We start from the raw sequence: 25,365 nt of genomic DNA on the forward strand, positions 1-25,365 counted from the left end.
CGGTGGGCGGTCAGCAAGTGGTTAATGTGGAATGTATGTTCCTTGCTAAATAGCATTATTTTTTATCAAGTTGTTATGAGTAAAGTTCTGCTTTAACCTATCAATTAACCACTTAAGACCTGGAAAATTTTACCCCCTTCCTGACCAGGGCCTATTTTGCAATTTGGCACTGTGTGACTTTAACGGACAATTGCGCGGTCATGCGACACTGTACCCAAATGAAATTGATGTCCTTTTTTTCCCACAAACAGAGCTTTCTTTTGGTGGTATTTGATCACCTGTGCGATTTTTTGATCATGCGCTATAAACAAAAAAAGAGCGACAATTTTGCAAAAATAACAATATTTTCCACATTTTTTTTTTATATGAAATTCCCCCCCAAAAAAATGTAAAAATCAATTTTTTTTAACATTTTCGGCCAATTTGTTTTGTGCTACATATGTTTGGTAGAAAAAAAAAAAAAAAAAAAAAAAAAAAAATCGCAAAAAGCATATTTTGATTGGTTTGCGCAAAAGTTATTGCATTTACTAACTAAGGGAAAGATTTTTGTCATTTTTATTGTTTTTTTTTTTTTAATGAGTAATGGCGGTGATCTGCGATTTTTTTTGCGAGATTTTGACATTGCGGCGGACAGATCGGACCCTTGACTGACATTTCGGACACTTTTGGGGGTACCAGTGACATTACTACAGTAATCAGTGCTATTCATATGCACTGTTACTGTAAAAATTACACTGGCAGGGAAGGGGTTAACTTTATTTGAGAAGGAGGGGTTAAGTGTGTCCCTAGGGGCATGATTCTAACTGTGATTGGATGTGGCTGTGTGTGTAACAGCAGAGATCAACGGTCCTACATAGCAGGGCCGTATGATCTGTGCTGTTACACAGGGGAGAATGACAGGCGGCTTTGTTTACATTAGCCGCCTGCCTTTCTCCCGGTGTAACCGACGATCGTGAGTGACCGACGGACATCGGGTCCGCTGGTCACTCGTGCGGGGGGGGGTCCATGAGCGAGCGGGAGCGCGGCACGCGCTCGCTCCCTAAAGCCTCACAGGCTGGCGACATAAACCTACGTCACTTTGCCTGTGAGGGGCTGACTGCCGACGTTGTTAGGCAGTCGGCAAGCGGTTAATTGTCTGTTCAGCAGACGTTTTTCAAGCATTTCCATTGATTGGCTCAAAAGCGTCACAACTGATTCTCAAATTGTGTCCATTAACTAAACGGAAAACTAACAAACTATCCAAATGACTGATTTTCAAACAATTGTCTTCGTCTAGTGTAGGTATGTTCCTGGCCAGATTATCAGCTGAAAATAAAGAAAAAAAAAGCCTACGTTCCCATCTAGCGATTCAGCCTGCAATTCCAAATCGCAGTGCAATGCTGGTAAAATGCAGTGGGCGTGTTCGGGGGGCTATTTATTTTCAACGGCACCTAAATGCGGTGGAGTTTTGCCACTTGAAATCGTGCATCAATTGCAGCAAAACGTGTGCCGCTTGTCACCCAAAAAGGCACAGGAGCTTCTTTTGGGCGACAAGTTTCACACAATGCAGTTTGCAGCACAATTTTTTGTGCAGCAAAACCGCATCATATTTAGGTGCCACTGAAAAGGAAAGGCACCCGACAAGCCTACTGCAATTTGGATTGCAGGTAGAATCGTGGCAATTCCAAATTGCTAGATGTGAACGGAGCCTATAAAAGAAAATGAAGCAGCCACCACATCTAAGGATTGATACACTGCAATATATTACATTTTGGATATGAGTTTAATATCACTTTAGTTCCTTTTAACTAAGGAAACCTTGTAACCTTTTTGACACTTTCTCCAGTCCCTCCCCCATGAACCTCTCACCTTCTTTGCCATTCATTAGCCTGTTGGTCTGTCTGTGCTGTCTGCCAGATCATTGGATACCATGGAGCCATTCCAGGTGTGGAGCGCAGGCTCTGCTCAGGCATTGTGTGCTGATCTCCCCCAGTTCACACAATGTACCCATTCATTGTGACCAATCACATCTTCTGAATCTGCAGCCAATCAGGAAAGGGCTGACCTTGTCACATGACAGTATCAGAACTTCCCAATAGGCCGCAATAACATTTCTTTGCAAAGCCCTCAAGTTTTCGCCCAGACTTGCCCTTTGATTGGAATCCCAGACGTACTAAACAGCTTTCTTTACAATAATATTATTATTATCCACTTGACCCCTGGAAGATTTACCCCCCTTCATGACCAGGCCATTTTTTGCGATATGGCCCTGCGTTACTTTAAAGTGGTTGTAAACCCACTTTGATGACTTTTACCTATAGGTAAGCCTATAATAAGAATTACCTATGGGTACTATAAATATCTCCTAAACTTGCACCGTTTAGGAAATATTTACATTGCCTGCAGCCGATGACATCATCGGCACATGCGCCCGTGCCGGTTCTTCTGAGCCCTGTGCCGTGACTGGCGGGTCCTGCGCGCATGTGCGGGAGTGACGTCACGCGGCTCCGGCCAGTAATACAGCACAATTGCGCAGACCCGGAAGGAAGACGGGTGAAGCAGGGATAATGCATGCTTCGTTGCAGGTAAGTGTCACATAATGTGCTAGTATGCAAAGCATACTAGCACATTATGCATTTACTTTGCAGGGAAGAAAAAAAAAGGAAGAGTTCACTTCCTCTTTAACTGACAACTGCGCGGTTATGCAACGCTGTACACAAATTAAATTTATGTCATTTTTTTCCCCACAATTATAGAGCTTTCTTTTCTTGGTATTTGATCACTACTACATTTTTTATTTTTTGCACTATAAACAAAAAAAAAAGACAGACAATTTAGAAAAACAAACAACATTTTAAACATATCCAATAAATAAATTTTAAAAAATCTAATTTCGTCATAAATTTAGGCCAATATGTATTCTGCTAAATTTTTGGTAAAAAAAAAAAATCACAATAAGCGTATATTGATTGGTTTAGTTATAGTGTCTACAAACTATGGTATATTTACTGGATTTTTTTTTTCATACTAGTATTGGTGGCAATCAGCGACTTATAGCAGGACTGTGATGTTGTGGTGGTAAATCTGACACTAACTGACACTTTTGACACTTTGTGGGAACCAATGACACTAATACAGTGATCAGTGCTAAAAATATGCACTGCCACTGTACTAATGACACTGACTGGGAAAAGGTTAATTATCTAGGGCAATCAAAGGGTTTGCGGCGGTTAGCCCCTCCTGGGCAAAGTGACGTATATATACATCACTCGCCCGCTCGTTCACGGACACTCCAGCGCGAGTGACCAGCGGCTCTGATGTAAACAAAGCCGCCTGTCATTCTCCCTGGTGTAACTGCAGAGATCATACGATCCTGCTATTTAGGATCGTATGTCTCTGTGGTTACATCAAAAGCCACGCCCCTTTACAGTAAGAAGCACGCCCCTAGGGACACACTTAACCCCTGCCTCTCCAATAAAGTTAACCCCTTCCTTGCCAGTGTCATTTTTATAGTAACAGTGCATATGTATAGCACTGATTACTGTAGTAATGTCACTGGTACCCCCAAAAGTGTCAAAAATGTCAGTCAAGGGTCCGATCTGTCCGCCGCAATGTCGCAGTCCCACAAAAAAAATCGCAGATCGCCGCCATTACTCGTTAAAAAAAAAAACACCAAAAATGACAGAAATCTTTCCCTTAGTTAGTAATTGCAATAACTTTTGCACAAACCAATCAAAATACGCTTATTGTGATTTTTTTTACCAAACATAGGTAGCAGAAAACAAATTGGCCAAAAATGTTAAAAAAAATGTATTTTTACATTTTTTGGGGGGGGGGATTTCATATAAAAAAAATGTGAAAAATATTGTTATTTTTTCAAAATTGACGTTTTTTTTTTTGTTTATAGCGCAAAAAGTAAAAATCGCACAGGTGATCAAATACCACCAAAAGAAAGCTCTGTTTGTGGGGAAAAAAGGATGTCAAATTCGTTTAGGTACAGCGTCGCACGACCGTGCAATTGCCTTGTTTACATTGACAGAGCTCTGTTTTGTCTTTCTCCTCGCGATCAGCGGGTGCCTGCGATCATCCATTGGCCAGCACCCACTAATCACAGCATGAGCAGAGCGCCCCCTACTCAGAAGTGCCGGATCACGTACTAGGTACATGTAGTATGTGATCCAGCACAGGAGAGCCACTTTGCCGCTGTATAACAGCATTATGCGGTTGCCAAGTGGTTATACAGGATTTATAGCGCCAACAGTTTGCAGCACGCATTACAAGAATATATGTGCGATTTTTTAAAATGATTTTATCCAAACAAAAAACCACATTCACTTTTAGAATTTAATTTGCTCGAGAAAAAAAATTTCATTTTGTTCCTTAACATTTTTTAATTGCTGGGATCGAATATCGATTTGATCTCACTAACCATTACAATTGGACAAATGTTCCGAAATGAAAAATGTGTTACAAAATTCTACTGGTACTGTATATTGTCAACTTCAGAAGCTTTTTGCATCGTATGTTAGGCCCCACTCACATTATAGTTTAGCAGGGAACGAGCGTTCCTGATACGCGATTATGACATGTGATTTTCATGTTGTATAGAGCAGCCTGTTCACTAGAATGGGCAGCCCTATGCGCATTTGTTGTCCAAAAATAAGCTCCTGCTTCTTTACAGGTGACAAGCTTCATGTGATTTGTGAAGTCATGGCGTGCCGCAATTGCTGGGCAATAATCGCCACAGAATCGCATTGCATTTGGGGTGCCATTGAGCAATAATGGATTGCCATTTGATTTGAGATCACAGGTCGCAAGATGTAAACGGGGTCTTAATGAGAGGATATGCAGTCTGTACTAAGCCTTTGGGTTTATGCACATGGGCTAAAATTGCTATTTCTGTATGCCCAGCAAACATCTCACTGCGCTTTTCTGCGCCCAGGGGTCTTCATTTGCTGGGTACAGCCTCCCATAAAAATGCAGCTCAACTGAGTGTTTTTCACGTTCCCCAACCGCAATTCTAGAGGAACCCAAAATGTAAAAAACACATTTTCCATTATTTTTAGATATGCTGTGTTTGGACATGAAATATGAACAAAGCTTATCCCTCTATAGTGTGTACTTGTCTCATTCCATAGCACTAAGTGTCAGCTTTGCTTTTAGCAGCTTCTTAATGTAACAGATCCCTCACAGCTGGGCACGGTAGAGACAACTATCTAAAATATGAGCGAGAACAATCTCCCTTCAAGGCAGGAGGTGTAACAGAGACAAATACCGGGGTAGTGGAGAGAGATGTTTATACAGAGCGATACTACAGACACCTACAAAAGGAGAGGTAGGAGAGAGAAGGGATGCAAGGAAGTATTGGGGGTAGGAAGCAGTGGGTTGGTTTTGTACACTGTGCATAATGCATCCCTAAACCCTGCACACAGCGCACCCCGTAACCCTGCACTTTGTACACAGCGCACCAATGAAATGTGCATTCTGTACAGAGCACATCCCTGAATTTAGCAGTCTGTGCATAGAACACTCTGCACTCTGTACACAGTGCACACCTGAACTCTGCATTTTGTACACAGCGCACCCCTAAAACCTGCACTTTGTACACAGCGCACACCTGAACTTTGTACTCTGTACATAGCGCACCGGTAACCCTGCACTCTGTGCACAGTGCACCCCTAAACTCTGCACTCTGCACACAGTGCATCCCTGAACTCTGCAGTCTGCTCAATGAACACCCCTAAACACTTCACTCTGTACATAGCCCACCCCTAAACCCTGCAGTCTGTACACAGCGCACCCCTGAACTCTGCACCCTGTATGTAGCATACCCCTGACCTCTGCACCTTGTACGTTGCGTACTCCTGAGTTCAGTACCCTGTACATAGCATATGCCTGAACTCTGCACCCTGTACATACTGTACTCCTGAACTCTACATCCTGTTCGTAGCGTACTTCTAAACTCTGCACCCTGTACGTAGCGTATTGCTGAACTCTGAACCCTGTGCGTAGCAAACTCCTGAACACTGCACCCTGTACATAGCATACTCCAGAACCTTGCACCTTGTAGGTAGCGTACTCCTGAGCTCTGTACCCTGTACATAGCGTACGCCTATACTCTGCACCCTGTACATAGGGTACTTCTGAATTCTGCCCCCTGTACGTAGCGTATTTCTAAACTCTGCACCCTGTACGTAGCGTACTCCTGAAATTTTCACCTTGTACGTAGCATACTCCTGAACTCTGCACCCTGTACGTAACGTACTCCTGAACTCTGCACCCTGTACGTAGCGTACTCCTGAAATTTGCACCTTGTTTGTAGCATACTCCTGAACTCTGCACCCTGTACGTAGCATACTCCTGAAATCTGCACCCTGTATGTAGCGTTCTCCTGAGCTCTGCACCCTGTACATAGCGTATTCCTGAACTCTGCATCCTGTACATAGCGTACTCCTTAACTCTGCACCCTGTACACAGTGTATTTCTGAACTCTGAAGCCTGTATGTAGCGTACTCCTGAACTCTGCACCCTTTACTTAGCGTACTCCTGAACTCTGCACCCTGTACATAGTGTACTCCTGAACTCTGCACCCTGTACGTAGCGTACTCCTGAACTCTGCACCCTGTACATAGCATACTCCTGAACTCTGCACCCTGTACGTAGCGTACTACCGAACTATGCACCCTGTACATAGCGTACTCCTGAACTCTGCACCCTGTACGTAGCGTACTCCAAAACTCTGCACCCTGTACATAGCGTACTCCTAAACTCTGCACCCTGTACGTAGCGTACTCCTAAACTCTGCACCCTGTACGTAGCATACTCCTGAACTCTGCACCCTGTACATAGCGTACTCCTAAACTCTGCACCCTGTACGTAGCGTACTACCTAACTATGCACCCTGTACATAGCGTACTCCTGAACTCTGCAGCCTGTACATAGCGTACTCCTGAACTCTGCAGCTTGTACGTAGCGTACTCCTGAACTCTGCACCTTGCACGTAGCGTACTCCTGAACTCTGCACCCTATACGTAGCATACTCCTGAACTCTGCACTCTGTATATAACGCACTCCTGAATAATAAAAGAGTAGATACATAGTCTTACAGTATAACTGGCCCTTTGAGAGCAACACTACTACTGATGCGGCCCAAGATGAAATTGAGTTTTAATCTCCTGATCTACTGGTTTCCTGCTTACCAGATAGTGTCTTGACTGAGGAGATCTGCTGAACAAGCTATCAGGGGGTTCAGCAACTCCACGCATGGTTGTGTGGTACCAAAAGCTATACTAAGGAGACTTTCCTATGACCACCAGTAGTATTCAAATAAAATAAAAGCACACAATCGTAAATAGATTTATACTTACGAGAGGACATTTCCAATGTAGGCATAGTAGGAACAGCAGTATGGAGGGTTTCCATCACAGCAATAGGACTTGCAATCAGTTCCACAGTGTGCACGGCAGGGGTCTAAGTACACAAAAATCAACACAAGTCGGTGAATCGAAATGCGAATAGAGACACCTAAGCAAATAAAATATTTTATAATACAGCAAATAGTAAACAAATGACTCTCTACCTAAATGGAGGGAACAAGTGAAAGGAAACCCTTGACAACCATCACGTGTAATGGTCAAATAGGAACGCTTCTTTTTTTTTGATGTCTCAATTATTTATCAGCAGGGTTAGAACATCATAAATCCTAGGAAAGGATGGTTGTCTCTCTTATCAAGGATAATTTAGCTGAAAGAAAATAGCTTGGTGGGAGCTGAAGCTAATGGAAAAGTTTAAATTTGGAACAGACAACATAGTATTACAGAGTCTAGTTAAATGTTTTTTGACATTTTCCATGCTATGCTATTGCAAGTCCTGATTACTGCCAGGGTATGCAATAAAAATTGTAATAATAATAATTATATATGTAAGCAAGTGCTTAGCTGGCAGAGAGAGCAACTGCAGACACTATGCTGCATCTGCCTTATGTGCCTATATTCTGATTCTTATGCTGGTCTCAGCACTGTTCAGCCTCCACACACCAGAGGGAGCCGATGAGACCTAAGAAACTGAAAGGACTGCAGGCCGCGCTGAACTGTGAGATGAAGGCTGGGAAAGGGCTCTGCCAAGGGAGAGGGGCAACTGACTACAATTTCCAGAGAGAGCCTCTTAAAGCGGTATTATTCCGCTTTTTGACACTTTTACCTACAGGTAAGCCTATAATAAGGCTTACCTGTAGGTACACATAATATCTCCTAAACCGGCATGGTTTAGGAGATATTTACAGTGCATGCAGCCGCTCTCGCGAGCGGCGCATGCGCTCTGAAGGTCCGGGGGGACCTTCAATTAATTTGCCGGGAGCTTGCCGGAAAATCCCTCCCGCGCGCATGTGTGGGAGTGACGTCATCGCGGCTCCGGCCAATCATCGCGCCGGAGCCGTCTCTTCCTGCCAATCACCGCGCCGGAGCCGCCGAACCCGGAAGAGACGGCGAGGGATCATGGCAGCGCCCGCAGCGATGTCCGCGGGTCCGTGTCGGGGCTTCGTTCTAAGGTAAGTTACACATAATGGGCTAGTATGCGATGCATACTAGCCCATTATGCCTTTGTCTTGCAGGTTTTTTTTTTCTAGGGTTTACAACCGCTTTAAGAGGAGGGGAGAGTGAAACGTTTTGCCGGGCACAAGAAAAAAAAAGACTTGCTGTAGGGACCCGAGGTTGTGTATCTGTGCTTCACTGTATATAGTTGACAGCTGTAGCATGAGACCGGAATTCTGAGGACTGGAGTCATTCTGAGTGCAGAGACAGAGCGACTGAAGACAGATGAGCATCCAGACTAAGGTTCGCTACATTACCGGGAATGGTGAGTGCTGTTGTGCTGTGTTTGATGCTATGTTTGATTTTACCCTTGCTAGCAGATCAGGATAGCGGGAGACTGCCTATCTACTTAGTAGTTTCAAAAATCACTCCAGGCAGAGCTTTAAAGGGAAGGCAAACAAGTGCACCACCTTAAAGATGGGCCCCATGAAATACCTGGCTGAAAATTTTGCAAATTAGTAAATTTTCTTTATAAATTTGACCAAAGTTATACTGCTACATCTCTTTGGTAAAAATAACCCAAATCTATGTATATTATTTGGTCTTTGTGAAGGATGCCAACAAGCCGGGAAAGTACAAATACCCCCACCCCCATGACCCCTTTTTGAAAAGTAGACATTCCAAGGTATTTAGTAAGAGGCATGGTGAGTTTTTTCAAGTTGTAATTTTTTCCCACAATTCTTTGCAAAATAAGAATTTTTTTTTACAGGTTATTTCTCTCACATGGCATATGCATATTTGCGCCTACACTCCAAGACACATTCTGCTACTCCTCCTGAGTATAGCGATACCACATGTGTGAGACATTTTTCACAGCCTAGTCACATACAGAGGCCCAACATGCAGGGAGCACAGTCAGGTGTTCTGGAGCATAAATTACACATCTAATTTCTTGACTACCTAATACACTTTTGAAGGCCCTGGAGCAGCAGGACAATGGAAACGCAGATACAATTACCCCATTTTGGAAAGCAAACACCTCAACGTATATTTTATGAGGCATAATGAGTCTTTTGAACAAGTAAATTTTTATCCCACAAGTTTTTGGAAAATGTTGAAAGAAAATGAAAACTATTTTTTTTTACGCATTATTTACACATTTTTACGCCACTGATGGGCGCTGATGAGGATCCACTGATAGGGTGGCACTGATGAGCACTGACTGATGGGCACTGTAGGGCACTGATGAGCACTGATAAGCACTCAGTAATGTGCACTGTAGGGCACTGATGTGCATTGATGGCACAGATAAGCACTCACTGATAGGCACTAATGGCACTGATAAGCACTCAATGATGGGCACTGTAGGGCACTGATGGCATTGTGGGGCATTGATGGCACTGTAGTGGCACTGATGACACCGTAGGGGAATGGTGGCACTGTAGGGCACTTATGGCACTGTAAGGCACTGATGTGGCACTGATGGGCATTGTAGTGGCACTGTGATGGTACTGATGTGGCACAGTGATGGCAGTGGCGTTCCACTGTGATGGCACTGTGGGGACTGATGTGGCACTTTGATGGCACTGTAGGGACTGATGCGGGACTGATGTGGCACTGTGGGGACTTATGTGGCACTGTGATGGCACTGATGGGCACTGTAGTGGCACTGTGATAGCACTGATGTGGCACTGTGATGGCACTGTGGGGACTAATGTGGCACTGTAGGGGCATTGATGTGGCACTGATGGGTGCTGTAGTGGCACTGTGATGTCAGTGATCTGACTCTGTGATGGCCCTGTAGGGCACTAATGAGGCACTGTGGGGACTAATGTGGCATTGATGAGCACTGTAAGCACAATCAAACAATGGAAAAATCAAGCAACCTCATGCTGCTGCAGCTTCTCCTTCCTTTCCTCACACGCTGTATCGGTGTGAGGAGAGGAGCTGAACCAGACATGACGCCAGTTTGTTGACAGTGATCGCTCCGTCATTAAACGGAGCAATCACATGGTGAAGGGCCGCTGTCATTGGGCACAGCAGTCACGGTTACTTCCAGATGGGGGGCCTCCCTAGGAGACGCGTGAGAAGGGCGTTCACGGGAGGATGTCAATAGACACCCTCCAAGAACTAGCCGGCCGCACTGTATCCATCATTTGGCTATGACGCGGTCGGCAAGTGGTTAAAAAACTGTTATTATTAAAAAACTGAGTTATTAGTAGCCAGAGGTACTTCTCTCAGAATATACTGTATATATGTCCCGAGATATATATAGTGTATACATAGGGTGATGTACACTCTGAGACATTTATTGACCATTGATTGCAGAGGAGCTTCTGTGGAAAGATTAATCATTATTGATACTGTTCATTACCAAAACTGCATTTTCTACCACCGACCAATGACGCCTTTCCATTTATCTCCCAGTGACCAATGATGCAAGATATTTTTCTCCCACTGACTAATGACGCTGTGCATTTTTTCCCACTGATTAATGGCACTGGGAATTTTTCTCCCACTGACCAATGATGCCGTTCATTTCTGTCCCACTGACTAATGAGACCGGGCATTTTTTCTCCCACTGACCTATGATGGCAATAATCTTTCTTCCACTGACCAATGACAGCAGGTCTTCTTTCTCCTGTTGACCAATGATGCCGGGATTTTTTGTCCTACTGATCACTGATGCCAGGAATTTTACCACTGACAAATGATACCTGTCATTTTTCTACCTCTGACCAATGCCACCAGGCAATTTTCACCCACTGGCCAATGATGCCTGTCGCTTTTCTCTCTTTGGCCAATGACACTGGGCATTTTTTTCCCACTGACCACCAACAGTGGGGTATTTTTTCCCTTCCACTGACCAGCAATGTAAGGAACACTATGTTACACAGTCTAAACTCTGTAATCTTTATGATCTGCTTTATGTTGCATACTCTTGAACAAAGTGTTTGTTCTTTTAACAGTTGCTGGTTACTAATTAACCTTCAAGTCTTTAGATGTATGTGTCTTTAACTTAAAGTAGAACTATAGGCAAAGCTTTTTTTTTTATTATTTTGATAGAGTCAGGGAGTGTTTTAACCTTGTTTGGTTTATCTTTCACCATCTGTGGGGAGATTTTCCTTCACTTCCTGTGCCACAGCCAAAACAGGAAGTGAGAGGAAATCCCTGCAAATTAAGAGAATCTCTTGTGGACCCCCAGGTCTAATATTTTTGGTAATATAGTGTATTTCCATATTGATCCTTATGGACTATTCAATTCACTGTTTGATTGTATGTTGATACATTTCCAGTATTTCATTTCTTGCATAGTAACCAGAAGTGAACTATTATTTATATATATTTTGTATATCTTATATTGCATAGTTTTGGTTGATATAAAGTTGACAATACAGAGATTGTTTGGTCATTTTGTAACATGTATAGCAAGCTTTATTCTGGCATTGGAAAGTTCAGTTAAAATCAACGCACCTCAAAAAATAATTGTCCGCATCGCAGCAATCAAGTCTGATTATTTTAATGTCAGTCTCTAACAGTCATTTCCACTACATTTCCTAATTTGATTGGTTGCCATGGAGCAATATGCAATTCCTATTTATAAGACAGTAATGAGGTCACTTGTAATGGAGCCACAATAATCCTAATGTCCTAACACTCCAACACAGCCAACTGTTTACTTCAACAACAATGGTGTCGGTACAAATGGATTCAGAACCAAAACCTGATGTATTCAAAATATGTGATGGCTTGTATAGATCCCTATAAAAGTAGGATTTATTACTGAACAAACTGTAACTAGAGAATATTACCTGACTGTATGCATATGTTGTTCTCTATTGTTGTCTTCCTTATTAAAATTCCTGTTAGTTTGTTTAATTTCCCATGTGCGGTGCTATTTTTAGAGTTATCTTCCCCGGAAAAACAATTCCTACACACAAACCAAGCTGAACAGAACATCTCACTTTAATTGTCACCAACGTTTTGTGTTGGTTGTTAGGAGCTGGCAAAGGAGCCCATCATTAATATAAAAAAAAACTGTAGGGGTTCCCCTACAATACATACATGGCAGGCCCTTTGGGGTCTGGTATGAATTTAAAGGTGGACCAAATAGCAAAAAAATCCAAAACATAATGTAGCACTGCCCCGGTAGGGGCCGGTAGTAACTGGTTCCCCCTACTCCGGCACAGCCAGGCAACATGCATTCTCTGTTTGCAACCAAACACAAGAAGCCAGTCCCTTGGCTTTGTTTGTATACTTAATTGGAGATAACAACTTGAATGGTGTGAAGTAATATAAACGGGATGATAAAAAGTGTAAAAAATGTGCGCTAAATAAATAGAGATCAAAAAGCAGCTTGCTATTAAATTGTGATACCAATTCTTATAATATACATATGCCAAAGCACGCAGAGTTATAAATCTAACAAGTCTTGTGCAACAAATTGCAATATGAGACAGAAAATAAAGTGCCATATGAAACAGCAAACTGTAAATAGCAATATGAAACAACAAATATTCAAACATGCATGTTCCAATTTGAAACAGTAAATAATATTACAAAAAAGTGCAATATGAAACAGTTTTCAATATATTGTAGATAGAGACCCAACAGTTATCTGTGCATGTAAAGTAACAGCTAATGAGCAAACAAATATGGTGCAAATGGCCATCCCCCCAGAAGACGTCACTGCTGACGAAACGCATAGGAACGTGGCTACTCTCAGCATCCTTCTGCATTAGCCATTGAGCACAATCTAGTGCTCTCTGCTTTGCAGAGCCTGCTGATATACCCTGCTGTAAAGCTTGTAGGTGAACCCTGTAAGCTTTCAATAAACTTTGATGTTTATTATGGACTTCACAATGGAAATTTGTATTTTTTTTCTTGGCATTACATTGGGATTGAATGTGGAGTGACACCAATCACTTTCCCCGCTGATCGCCTAGCCTGTGATAACATCTTATGTGCTTTTAGCCATTAAAATCTTTGGCCAATCTTTTCTGGTAAGAGGCGTAATGATTATTTCTAGACGGTGGTAGATCTCTTTATCCCTGAGTTGATAGAATAGATACTAATGGTCTCTTTTTCACTATGGACTTCACAATTACTTTTTTATTTCATGTATGACATAAAGAAATTTAGATATGCACCATGTTTGTTTGCACATTAGCTGTTACTTTACATGCACAGATAAGTGTTGGATGTTTATCCACAATATACTGAATGCTGTTTCATATTGCACTCTTTTGGCACTTTCACATTGGAACATGCATGTTTAAATATTTGTTGTTGCATATTGCAAGTCATGGTTTGCTGTTTCATGCTACACTCTTTGCACTTCATTTGCTGTCTCATTTTTCAATTTGTTGCACAATACTTATTAGATCTATAGCGCTGCTTTGAAATATGTTTATATGGATCGGATGCCCAACTTAAATCAGAGAACAGAAACCAGGGGCAACTTCCTCCCTATGTACAAGTCTTGAACTTGCCCTCCTTTCTGGACAGTGACAGTTTCTGAAGATAAAATGCAAAAGCCCTTTAAAGACTGGGAACTCTCATTCTACATGTGGCAGTCTCTCCCCTTAAAAATCCCTGGGTGTGCTGATGTACTCAAACAGCCCTCCTTGCTCCCGCTGCTCTCAGGAAAGCTTTCAAGTCAAATCGCTCTGCTAAATGGGTCCTCCTGAGCCAGCCCGGACCCAGCTTGGGTTGGGGTCTCCCCTAGACCTAGTAGACCTCACCTAGGCTGCCGACAGCCTCCTTAGCACGCCAACCTTCACTTGACACCCCAGCTGGCATGGTTCATTAATATTTAAGGGCTAATGCCCCATACACACGTGCAGATTATCTGCAGACTTTTGTCTGCAGACTTACCTTTTCTATGTAGTGCAAGGGCCTGCCGGATTGCATACAAATTGAAAGTGTTTAGGTTTGACCTCATATTATATGGTTTTGGTAAGTCTGCAGACAAAAGTCTGCAGATAATCTGCACGTGTGTATGGGGCATAACTCAGCCACCCTGCCAGACCCACTGTCCGAGGATTGGCCAAGTTCCCCTAAGTATACAGATCAACCCTGCTGGCCTCCCCCTACTAACATCTAGAGGTTTCTCCAAACTTCCAGAATCAAAGGGAGGCACCAAAGACCTACCTGCATGAGTCATCCAGCCTGATCTGCAATAAACCCTGACTCAGGTTCCAGACTCACACTTACCAGAAGTCAAATAAATTTGCCTGTAGTACTCTAATAACACACTAGAGGGTGCTACAAAAATCCATACATACAGGAGACGGTCAGAGAGCGTGCAGACATGGTAAAGAAGATGGTCAGAGACTGTGCGGACATGGTATAGGAGACGGTCAGAGAGGGTGCGGACATGGTATAGGAGAAGGTCAGAGAGTGTGTGGACATGGTACACAGGATGGTCAGAGAGTGTGTGGACGTGGTATAGGAGATGGTCAGCGAGGGTGCGTACATGGTACAGGACAAGGTCAGAGAGGGTGCAGACATGGTACAGGAGAAGGTCAGAGAGGGTGCAGACATGGTACAGGAGAAGGTCAGAGAGGGTGCAGACATGGTAAAGGAGAAGGTCAGAGAGGGTGCAGACATGGTACAGGAGACGGTCAGAGATGGTGCAGACATGGTACAGGAGAAGGTCAGCGAGGGTGCAGACATGGTAAAGGAGAAGGTCAGAGAGGGTGCAGACATGGTATAGGAGACGGTCAGCGAGGGTGCGTACATGGTACAGGAGAAGGTCAGAGAGGGTGCAGACATGGTACAGGAGAAGGTCAGAGAGGGTGCAGACATGGTTAAGGAGAAGGTCAGAGAGGGTGCAGACATGGTACAGGAGAAGGTCAGAGAGGGTGCAGACATGGTTAAGGAGAAGGTCAGAGAGGGTGCAGACATGGTACAGGAGAAGGTCAGAGAGGGTGCAGACATGGTTAAGGAGAAGGTCAGAGAGGGTGCAGACATGGTACAGGAGAAGGTCAGAGAGGGTGCAGACATGGTTAAGGAGAAGGTCAGAGAGGGTGCAGACATGGTACAGGAGAAGGTCAGAGAGGGTGCAGACATGGAACAGGAGAAGGTCAGAGAGGGTGTAGACATGGTACAGGAGAAGGTCAGAGAGGGTGCAGACATGGTACAGGAGAAGGTCAGAGAGGGTGCAGACATGGTAAAGGAGAAGGTCAGAGAGGGTGCAGGCATGGTACAGTAAATGGTCAGAAAGGGGAGGGACATGGTACAGGAGATGGTCAGAAAGGGGGGAGGGGGGGGCATGGTACAGCAGACAGTCAGAAAGGGGGGGGGGACATGGTACAGGAGATGGTCAGAAAGGGGGGGGCATGGTACAGGAGATAGTCAGAAAGGGGGGGGGGGCATGGTATAGGACTTGATGTGAACCTCCAACCCCAACACAGCTCTGTATCCCCCCAACACACAGAACGTCCAGCAGATCACTCCATGGCCACTCACCTGCAACTGTGCTACCTGCAGCATCTCCCCCTGCACCTCTGGCTGTTAGCTCACTATTGAGAAGAGGGGCAGACCGCAGCTCTGTGGTGCCCGCAGGATCTCCCTCCAGCTAGCAGGTCACTTCCCTGTGTACAGTGGAGAGGGGAGGGGCCTCCGACCTGGGCAGCTAATCAGCTTTAGTGTACAAGTGAATTGCTTTGCTTGTACACTGAGGAGAGAAGCCGATTAGCTGCTCAGGTCAGACCTGACCCCTCTCCATTGTACACAAGGAAGACATGTTTCACAGCCAGATACCTCAACCGCCCCGTTGATCTGACAGGTCGCCCACAGAACACAGGGACAAAGCAAATTTCCGATGATTTTTCCTGGGACACGGACAAACCAGGACATGGGCCTGAAAATCGTAATTGTCCCGGGAAAATCGTGACTGTTGGCAAGTATGTATAATGTACGGGCAGATAGCTTACACTGACAATCTGTAGGAGTCCTGCATTGCATTTCTGATCTGCTGAACACAGGTGAAATGCTTTCCAGACTCCTACAGAAAAAAATAGTAGATCCATATTTTTTACCTGCAAAAAAATGTGCATTTATAGTTTTTTTTTAAAAAAAGTGAACTTATCCTTTACGAGGGACAAATCATTCTCAAATGGAGAATTTCCAGCAAGCCAGAAAATCCCTGTGTGTGATAATTAAGACAGACTCTAATAGAGGTACTCATTAGCTCCCCCCCTAAGGAGGTCATAATGAGCCAGATGACGTCAAGCAATGCTCATTATAAGGGCATAGCACATTAAAATGAGCTAATCTTTTTAGGTCCACCTACTCAGAATGGGTCAACACTGGGTAAGTCTTGCATAGCAGGATATTAACGAATACCGAGCTCCATTTACGAATCTGCATTTTCCTCTTTAAAATGTACAGTAAAATAGCTCATAGCGTTTTTCAAAAAAATGTTTGCAATTCACAACAAATGCCACTAAAATACCACATGCATTATTTCATCAAAATTTCTATTACTATAATAATCTATTACTTTTTTTGAGGACAACCCAAAATTTGGGATTTTCTTTTACTACCACTTTCAATGATAATGATAAACAGGACAAATAGAGAGCGTGGATCTCCATAACGGGGGGCACAGAGAGCAATAAAAACTGACATGTTCTAATCCCTCTCCACTCTATCCAAAACTAAAAAAAAAAAAATCTTCAAAGATCACAACAAATGGCGCTTTTCCACTGCATGGAACCGAACGGTTCGGCTTGCTTTTGTGCTTTTCCACTGCTGGTACCGGATGGTACGGTTTGGAACAGTTCGGTACGGTACGGCGGCGCTTTTCCACTGCATGGAACCAAACAGTACGGCTCTCAAAAACAGTACCACCTCGATTGTGGTTCCAAGAGGTACCATACCCGGTACCATATCCCACAATCCTTTGCATGCAGTCACTACTAGCCACTGATTGGTCAGAGAATCATTGTTATCCCACCCACTTAACTTTAGTACTACTTTAGTGGAAAAGCAAACCATACCGTACCGTACCGAACCGTTTCAACACAGTACCATGCGGTACCAGCAGTGGAAAAGCAAACCGGGCCAAGCAGGGCCGAGTAGAGCCGAGCCGGTACTTGCAGTGGAAAAGTGCCAAAAAACTCTAAAATAGGGTTTCAGGTGGTTTTATTGGATCTGCATGACAGCCAGACAAAAAGTATTTTCAGAAGCAGAAGCCTCCATATTTTGTTCCTTTAAAACCCAGTTATAGAAAGTGACAATGGCCCAATTATAAATATAAAAGAAAAGTTGAGCTCTACTTTTTGGCATACAGAATCCTCACCGGCAAGAATCATCCTTCATTGCCAGTTCTTAAGTTCAATCAACACTTCTAATAATTAAGTCTAATTTCCTGTATCTAATTGTGTTCATCAGTGGATATGAAATAGCTGCCGTTGTTTTTTTTCCCCCCTCTGTTAAACACTACGTGTTAACCAATTACAAGGTAAAAACAGATTCATTAAATTAGCTTGATAATGAAATTGTCCATAAACTGGGTTAATGTCCCAGAACTGCCAAGTAAAAGGTGAAAGCGGAAGCTGCCCTCGAATGGCTGAGTGACATAATACAGCCGAGGATTCCTGCCGCAGCCTGTGAAAAGGCAGCCGTGTACAGCGACCGCCATCTCCACTGCAATACAGGGAAAGAAACGGCTTCATTATTTTACAATTTAGTCGCATAAGGCGAACAAGGTTAATTGAAAATGGCTGTATTCATGGATGGATGGCAGCATTTCAAGAGGGTTCTAGGATATTTTTCTCTCTCTTTAACTTTTAATTAACTTGATTATTTCTAAACTGTGTTTTCTTCCACACAGAAGGATCTCATCAAAGTTTAAAGATACTCTAATAATAAAAGAAAAACCTCATTTCAAGACTCTGTAGGCCCTGCAGTGCGGAGTAGATAGGATAGACTGTAGATATGATCTGGGTTTAGACATTCCCACTCTGCTCCTTATCCTCCGATTTACATCAGGCCCTACTGCTGCCAGTCGGATTTGAATTTTCAGCTGGTGTGCAGGAAATGGTGGTAATTTGAAAGGAAGCTGCCAGTATAGAAATGGGAGAGCTGCCACTGTTGATGTGTTTTTGAAATTAGAAGCTACAGAGTCATCAGTCTTCATGCTTCCTTCACTTTATGGTGAATCACTGACCAGGTACAAGCATGCGCAGATCTGTAAAAACACTATTTAGAAAAATAATATAGCAGTAACCTGTGATATATTGCCACAGCCATACCGGGCCAATTCTGGAACTCCTCTCCTACATGTAAAAATCATATTTTTTTTGCTAGAAAATGAATATATATTTATATACAGTATATATATATATATATATATATATATATATGTACAGTATATATATATATATATATATATATATATATATATATATATATATATATATATATATATACACTATATATATATACACAGTATATATATATATATATATATATATATATATATATATATATATATATATATATATATATATATATATATATTAGCAGAGACCTTAGGGAATAAAATGGTGATTGTTGCAATTTTTTATGTCACACGGCATTTGCACAGCAATTTTCCAAATGCAATTTTTGGGGGGAAAAAACGAATAAAAAACCCCCAGAAAAATACAAAATTTACCCCAATGATGTTACGCCGAGTAAATAGATACTTAGCATGTCATGCTTTAAAATTGCGCACACTCGTGGAATGGCCCCAAAGTTCGGTACTTAAAAATCACCATAGGCTGTTTACAGGTTGCCAATTTAGAGTTACAGAGGAGGTCTATTGTTAGATTTATTGCTATCGCTCTAACATTCATGGCGATACCTCATATGTGTGATTTGAATGCCGCTTACATATGCGGGAGCGTCCTTTGTATGCTTTTGCTTCTGCGTGTGAGTACTAGGGAATGGGGGCAGTTTACATTTTTTTTTTTTTTATAGTTTATTTTATTTTTATTTTTTGTTTTTACACTTTCGCTTAAATTTTTTATTTTTTTGATCACTTGTATTCCTATTACAAGGAATGTAAACATCCCTTGTAATAGGAATAGGGGATGACAGGCCCTCTTTACAAAGTGATCTGGGGCCACATCTCTCCTCTATGCTGAAAATAAAATGAAAATGAAAAGCCTGAGATAACAAAAAAAAAAAAGCAAACTCGATCTCAGGCTTTCCAGCAAAAAAAAAAAAAAAAGAAAACGGCAGTGGTTACATCTAATAACATTGCCTCTGGCATTCAAGAGTCATTGAGATGGCTGAGGGTCATCTGGTCCCCGGCCAGCTCTATTGTAAATCACCACCAATGGGCGCGTTGGGAGAAGCACCGGAGGGATGTCCCCTTCTGCCGCCTGTAAAAGCAATCAAGTGGCTAAACAGCTGCTCCGATGGCTTTTTCTTTGCAAGGAATCGCCTGCTGAAAAAATAGATATCTGAATGATGCCTGCAGCTGCAGGCATCATTCAGATATCGCCACTCAAAGTCCAAGATGTCATATGACGTGCTTGAGTGGGAAGTGGTTAAAACTACATATGTCTAACTGCAAAACACAAACAATACTCACAAATTCTGTCTATTCTACTCTAGGACAGGTTTTGATTATAGCCACTGGCGTTTTACTTTGAGTTAAAAATTAATTGTACGAATGGATATTTTATACATTGATCTGTTGTTCCAGCTAGGAAAAATTTAACCACGTATGCCTCTGATAATGTCATAACGACGAAACATGTAGGGTGGAGCTTCACAGACTCAGGAGAGAGAACATGTTTTCTAGTGAGTTGCTGGCTAGTGGCTTATACTGTTCTTTCCATGGTGCTGTTTGGCTGCATGTGTTACTGATATGTGAGGGAGGGTGAAGTCTTGGTAATTTAATGTGTATGCTACTGTGACATACAAATATGAGTGCAAATATGTTTTTTAATAAATACATTTTTTAATTTTTTTACTGTGTAGGCTTTTTCTCTTCTTTTGAGCTGGGCTTAAACTTAAGGCTAGTGTTATCAAGTCCATTGATCATACATGGAGGTATCCACCTTCAGTTTCTATTTCAAATCTCTGGTTGTTATTAAGGCTCCATTGGCCCTTGTGATGAGGACCCACCTGTGAGGTGAGCATTATACCCTAGGGCACATGTGTCAAACACAAGGCCCGCGGGCTCAATCTGGCCCGCCAGGCCATTTCATGTGGCCCTCGCACATCTTTTGCAGCTGTGGCACCTCCCTTGTTTTGGCCCCCACCTTTTCTCAGCAACCAGCAGCAGAAAGGAGGACAGAACTCCTCCACCAGATCCTGCGCTTCTCCATGCAGCCATTCAGAGGCTCTTTTCTGCCCCCTCAGTCTCAGCAGTCAGTAGCAGAGAGGAGGATAGAACTCCTCCTACAGATCCTGCACATCTCTGTGCAGCCACAGCACGCCCTTGTATCCTCCCCATGGTCTCAGCATTCAGCAGACCCTGGCAGCTGACTCCAGTCCGCCTTTGGTCCTCCAGACCCTGCTGAAAACAGGTTGCAGAAGTGCAAAACGAACTGAACTCCTGTGATCTACAGAAGAAGTACAGGCAAACAATCTCTAGCTGTACTTCTCCTTTAAAGGGTTTTTTTTTTTTTTTTTTATTAACAAACATGTTGTACTTACTGCCTTGATCCTCCTCTTCGCAGAGCCTTCAGGTGCTCTAGACCCCTCCCTCCTACCTAGTGCCCCCATAGTAAGCAGCTTGCTATGGGGGCACCCAAGCAGACTCGCTCCTGAGCCGCTCCTCTGTGTGTCCATTCAGAGAGCTGCACACAGAATGTTTTTTAACCTTCATGCATAGAATGTATGAGGGTAAAAAACCTTGAGCCTTTACAAGCGCTTTAACATAGGATTAGCTTCACTGATGCATGGGCGACTTTACCTTCTAAGGCCCTATTCACACCTATGCATTTTTAGAGCAGTTCCTATGGAGCACAATGTGTAGTGCAAATCTGTAAAATGCAAAAGGCACTAAAAATGCATAGGTGTGAATCAGGCTTAATGCAGGACAAAGAGGACACAGTCATTTCCTGTCTTAGAATAAATTAGTATATAAAATTGATGACAAAATGTTGCTCGTGTGAAATCACATGCTCAGGGTGTAGAGTCTGACTCTCTGTCACCTTTGCCAAAAACAGCTTGCAGCAGCTGGAAATAGCGAAGTCACATTATGCTGAAAGGGCACATTAGCTGTGTCTTGTCTCAGGAAAGTTTAGAGAGATACCTTGAGGGAAGAAACCAAGAAGGTGAACTTCTACCATGAAGGATAACCTGAGGCTGCAGGTAAGGATCAGCAACATTTGCCCCTATTGATTAAACGAACAATCTGGCAACAGTTCAATCATCTGCTGCCCTCTTATATCTTTATATTAAAGTGATCTTTTTTTTTAAATTAAAATAACAAACGTGTTATACTTACCTGCTCTGTGCAATGGTTTTTAACAGAGCAGCCCCGATCCTCCTCTTCTGGGGTCCCCTGCTGGCGCACTGGGATCCTCTCCTCTATGTGCCTGCTATGTGTTCCCTTCCTGAATGAACACAGTGAGTTATCGGTACCAATCACTCCAGTGTCCATTTATCACTGAAACATAATAAACCTTGTTTACTATGCTTCAGTTTGTGAACGAGCAAGAAGCCTTAGAGCGCTTCCAAATAATTCAAAAGGGACTGAAAATCGATGTCCTCAGTCACTTCCGGCCGGGGGGCTCTGTCAGGTAGGCTGTATGGAGCCCTGTGATTTCCAGCAGCAGCTCTGGGTGTTCTTATATGTGTTGGCCCAATTCCAAATCCTGCAGTGTGTGTCTATTGACACACACACAGTGCGGCTCAGCCCCACCCTGCTTCCTTGTTGCTAGATTTGATTGACAGCAGCAAGAGCAAATTTCTCCTGCTGCTCAGACTGAGTCCAGTGTAGCACCCTTTGTTGTGTGCTAGAAGTAGTTTTAGAGTTGGTAAATTTAGTTAGCTCAGGAATGAGCTGTTGAATCTGGGTCAAGGTTCAGTGACTCAGGGCTGGATGACTCATCCTGACAGCTCCTCTGGTGCCTCCCCTTGTTTCTGGAAAATTGGAGAATGTTCTAGAGCTATTGGGCAGGAGGTGAGAAGGAGCTGCCTAGAATATGTATGAGGCCTCAGCCAATCCCTAAAAGTGAGCTGGCAGGGGGCAGAGCTGCACGATTCTGGATAAAATCTAAATTTTTTTGCTCAGAATAAAGATCATGATTCTCTCACGATTATCGACGTAACATCATCTTTCACATTATATAAAAATATTGGGCTAACTTCACTGTTTAGTTTTTTTTTAATTCATTGCCCAGGAAGGGAGACCACTCCAGTGAAGTCAGAGGATCAAGGGGCCAGCTCATACAGAGTGTCAGAGTAAAGGAGGTGCCAGTTTCAGAACCCTGAAGAGTAGGGACAAAGGGGGTGCCAAGTAGGACCCTGAAGAGTAACTCACAGTGCAGTACAGTTCAGTATTTCTTCTTCACTAAAGTGGCAACGTGAAGCAGCGGCCTTGCCGCACTCAGCATTATATAGAAGTCCCAGCAATTGTGCATAGTTTATACCAGCCCTCAAAAATGGCACTTGCCTGCTCGCATTTTGCGAGTGGAATGATGAGGATGGTGAGTAAGGGATGTGCTGTATGGGGAATGTAGTGCCTACCGCCGCCGCCGTTCACAGTAGTGAGTGCATTGTTCTTCAGAAAAGGGTGGACCCGGGGCGCAGAGCAGTGCGCCCTGAGCCCACCCATTGTCACATGGATCCTCCTCCTGGCCAATCAGGAAGTGGGTCCGTTTCCTGATTGGCTGAAAGGTGAACAAATGCCATTGGCCAAGGAGGAGGAGGGAGATGTGGAGGATTAGGAGAAGCCACCGCTGCATCAGGTAAGTGGTCTCTCTGCACGCTGTGCTAACTCTGCATTTAAGGGGGCGCACTGTGGTCACTCTACATTGAAGGGGGCACGCTGTGGTCACTCTACATTTAAGGGGGCAAGCTGTGGGCACTCTACATTTAAGGGGGCAAGCTGTGGGCACTCTACATTTAAGGGGACACGCTGTGGGCACTCTACATTTAAGGGGGCCTGCTGTGGGCACTCTACATTTAAGGGGGCATGCTGTGGGCACTCTGCATTTAAGGGGGCACTCTGTGGGCACTCTGCATTTAAGGGGGCACCCTGTGGGCACTCTGCATTTAAGGGGCACGCTGTGGGCACTCTGCATTTAAGGGGGCATGCTGTGGTCACTCTACATTTAAGGGGGCACGCTGTGGGCACTCTGAATTTAAGGGGGCACGCTGTGGACGCTCTACATTTAAGGGGGCACGCTGTGGGCACTCTGCATTTAAGGGAGCACACTGTGGGCACTCTGCATTTAAAGCGGAGTTCCGGGCACAGATCTAATTTTTTGATGAACATACCCCCGGGACAGTCAGGGCTAGCACATTCCACAATGGCTAGCCTCTGATCTGTCCCGGTTCGCACCTACCTGCAAGAAGAAATACTTACTTTGAAAATTTCTTCCACAGCGTTTCCATCTCTCTTGTGGGCAGCTGAAGCCGGCGCGGTCCTCTTCGGTGTCTTCTTCCGCGTCTTCTTCTCCCAGAATGCGCCGCACCGGCCCCTCTCGTCACTTCCGGCATGCCCAGAAGCTGTTTAGCAGGGGAATGCGGCGTCGCCCGGAAGTGACGTGTGGGGCCGGTGCCGTCGCATTGATTCCTGGGAGCGATGACGTTCAGCTCCCAGGAATCATCGCGAGGCAGGAAGTGACGGGGTGAGCCTCGGCGCTGGAGGAGGAAGTACCCTGAGGTGAGTATTTACGATCTTCGATTATAAGGTGAGTGTACAAAAAAAAAAAAATAACTATCCAATTCCTTTTCAGGTTATGTGTAGCTAGCGGAGGGGCACAAAAAAAAATACCGATTTTGTGCCCGGAACTCCGCTTTAAGGGAGCACACTGTGGGCACTCTGCATTTAAGGAGGCATGCTGTGGGCACTCTGCATTTAAGGGGGCACGCTGTGGGCACTCTGCATTTAAGGGGGCAGACATTGGGCATATATATATATATATACATATATATATATATATATATATATATATATATATATATATATATATATACAGGGCTTTTTTTCAGCAGGAACGCAGGGGAACGCAGTTCCGGCACCTCCAGCACTGAATGTATGTAATAGCAAGTGGTGTGGGGTGTGTTGGAGGGTCTCTTGATGCTGGCTGCTTGGGGATCTATTGTCACTGGTAGGGATCTGGTATTGTGTGAGGGTCTATTGTTGCTGCTGGGTGATCTATTGTTGCTGGGGGTGTCTTATGTTGTTGGTAGGGATTTCCTGTTGAGGTAGAGGTCTATTGTTGGCTTATCTATTGATATTGGTTGCTGGGAGAGCGGTTGTTGCTACTGGAGGGGGTCTAATGTTGCTGGGGTGGATCTTTTTGCTGGGTGAGGTATTTTGTTGTTCGTGGGAGCTGGGTAGGGGGTGGAGACAAGGGGTGACTCAGAAGGGGGGAGTTCCTGCACCTATTCTCCGAGAAAAAAAGCCCTGTATATATATATATATATATATATATATATATATACACACACACAGTGGTGATCGAAATTTTGGGCACCCCAGGTAAAAATTTGTATTAATATGCATAAAGAAGCCAAGGAAAGATGGAAAAATCTCCAAAAGGCATCAAATTTCAGATTAGACATTCTTATAATATGTCAACAAAAGTTAGATTTTATTTCCATCATTTACACTTTCAAAATAACAGAAAACAAAAAAATGGCGTCTGCAAAAGTTTGGGCACCCTGCAGA

At 43.6% G+C, this 25,365-nt stretch overlaps 1 protein-coding gene and 1 long non-coding RNA gene across 2 annotated transcripts in view; one reads left to right on the forward strand and one right to left on the reverse strand.

Annotated features, from left to right (window-relative positions):
* The window catches only part of LOC309547731, a 758,845-nt gene that overhangs the window by 513,799 nt on the left and 219,681 nt on the right, over window positions 1-25,365 (forward strand). The window lies entirely within an intron of this gene.
* CYYR1 (cysteine and tyrosine rich 1) overlaps window positions 1-25,365 on the reverse strand; it is a 208,328-nt gene that overhangs the window by 104,696 nt on the left and 78,267 nt on the right. The window contains exon 2 of the mRNA XM_082247701.1: window positions 7,347-7,449. Within this exon, the coding sequence (XP_082103827.1) occupies window positions 7,347-7,449 (103 nt within the window). The remainder of the gene's footprint in view (window positions 1-7,346; window positions 7,450-25,365) is intronic.

Source organism: Pelophylax lessonae (assembly GCF_965119305.1).
Source record: "Pelophylax lessonae genome assembly, chromosome: 2".
Classification (NCBI taxonomy): Eukaryota; Metazoa; Chordata; class Amphibia; order Anura; family Ranidae; genus Pelophylax; species Pelophylax lessonae.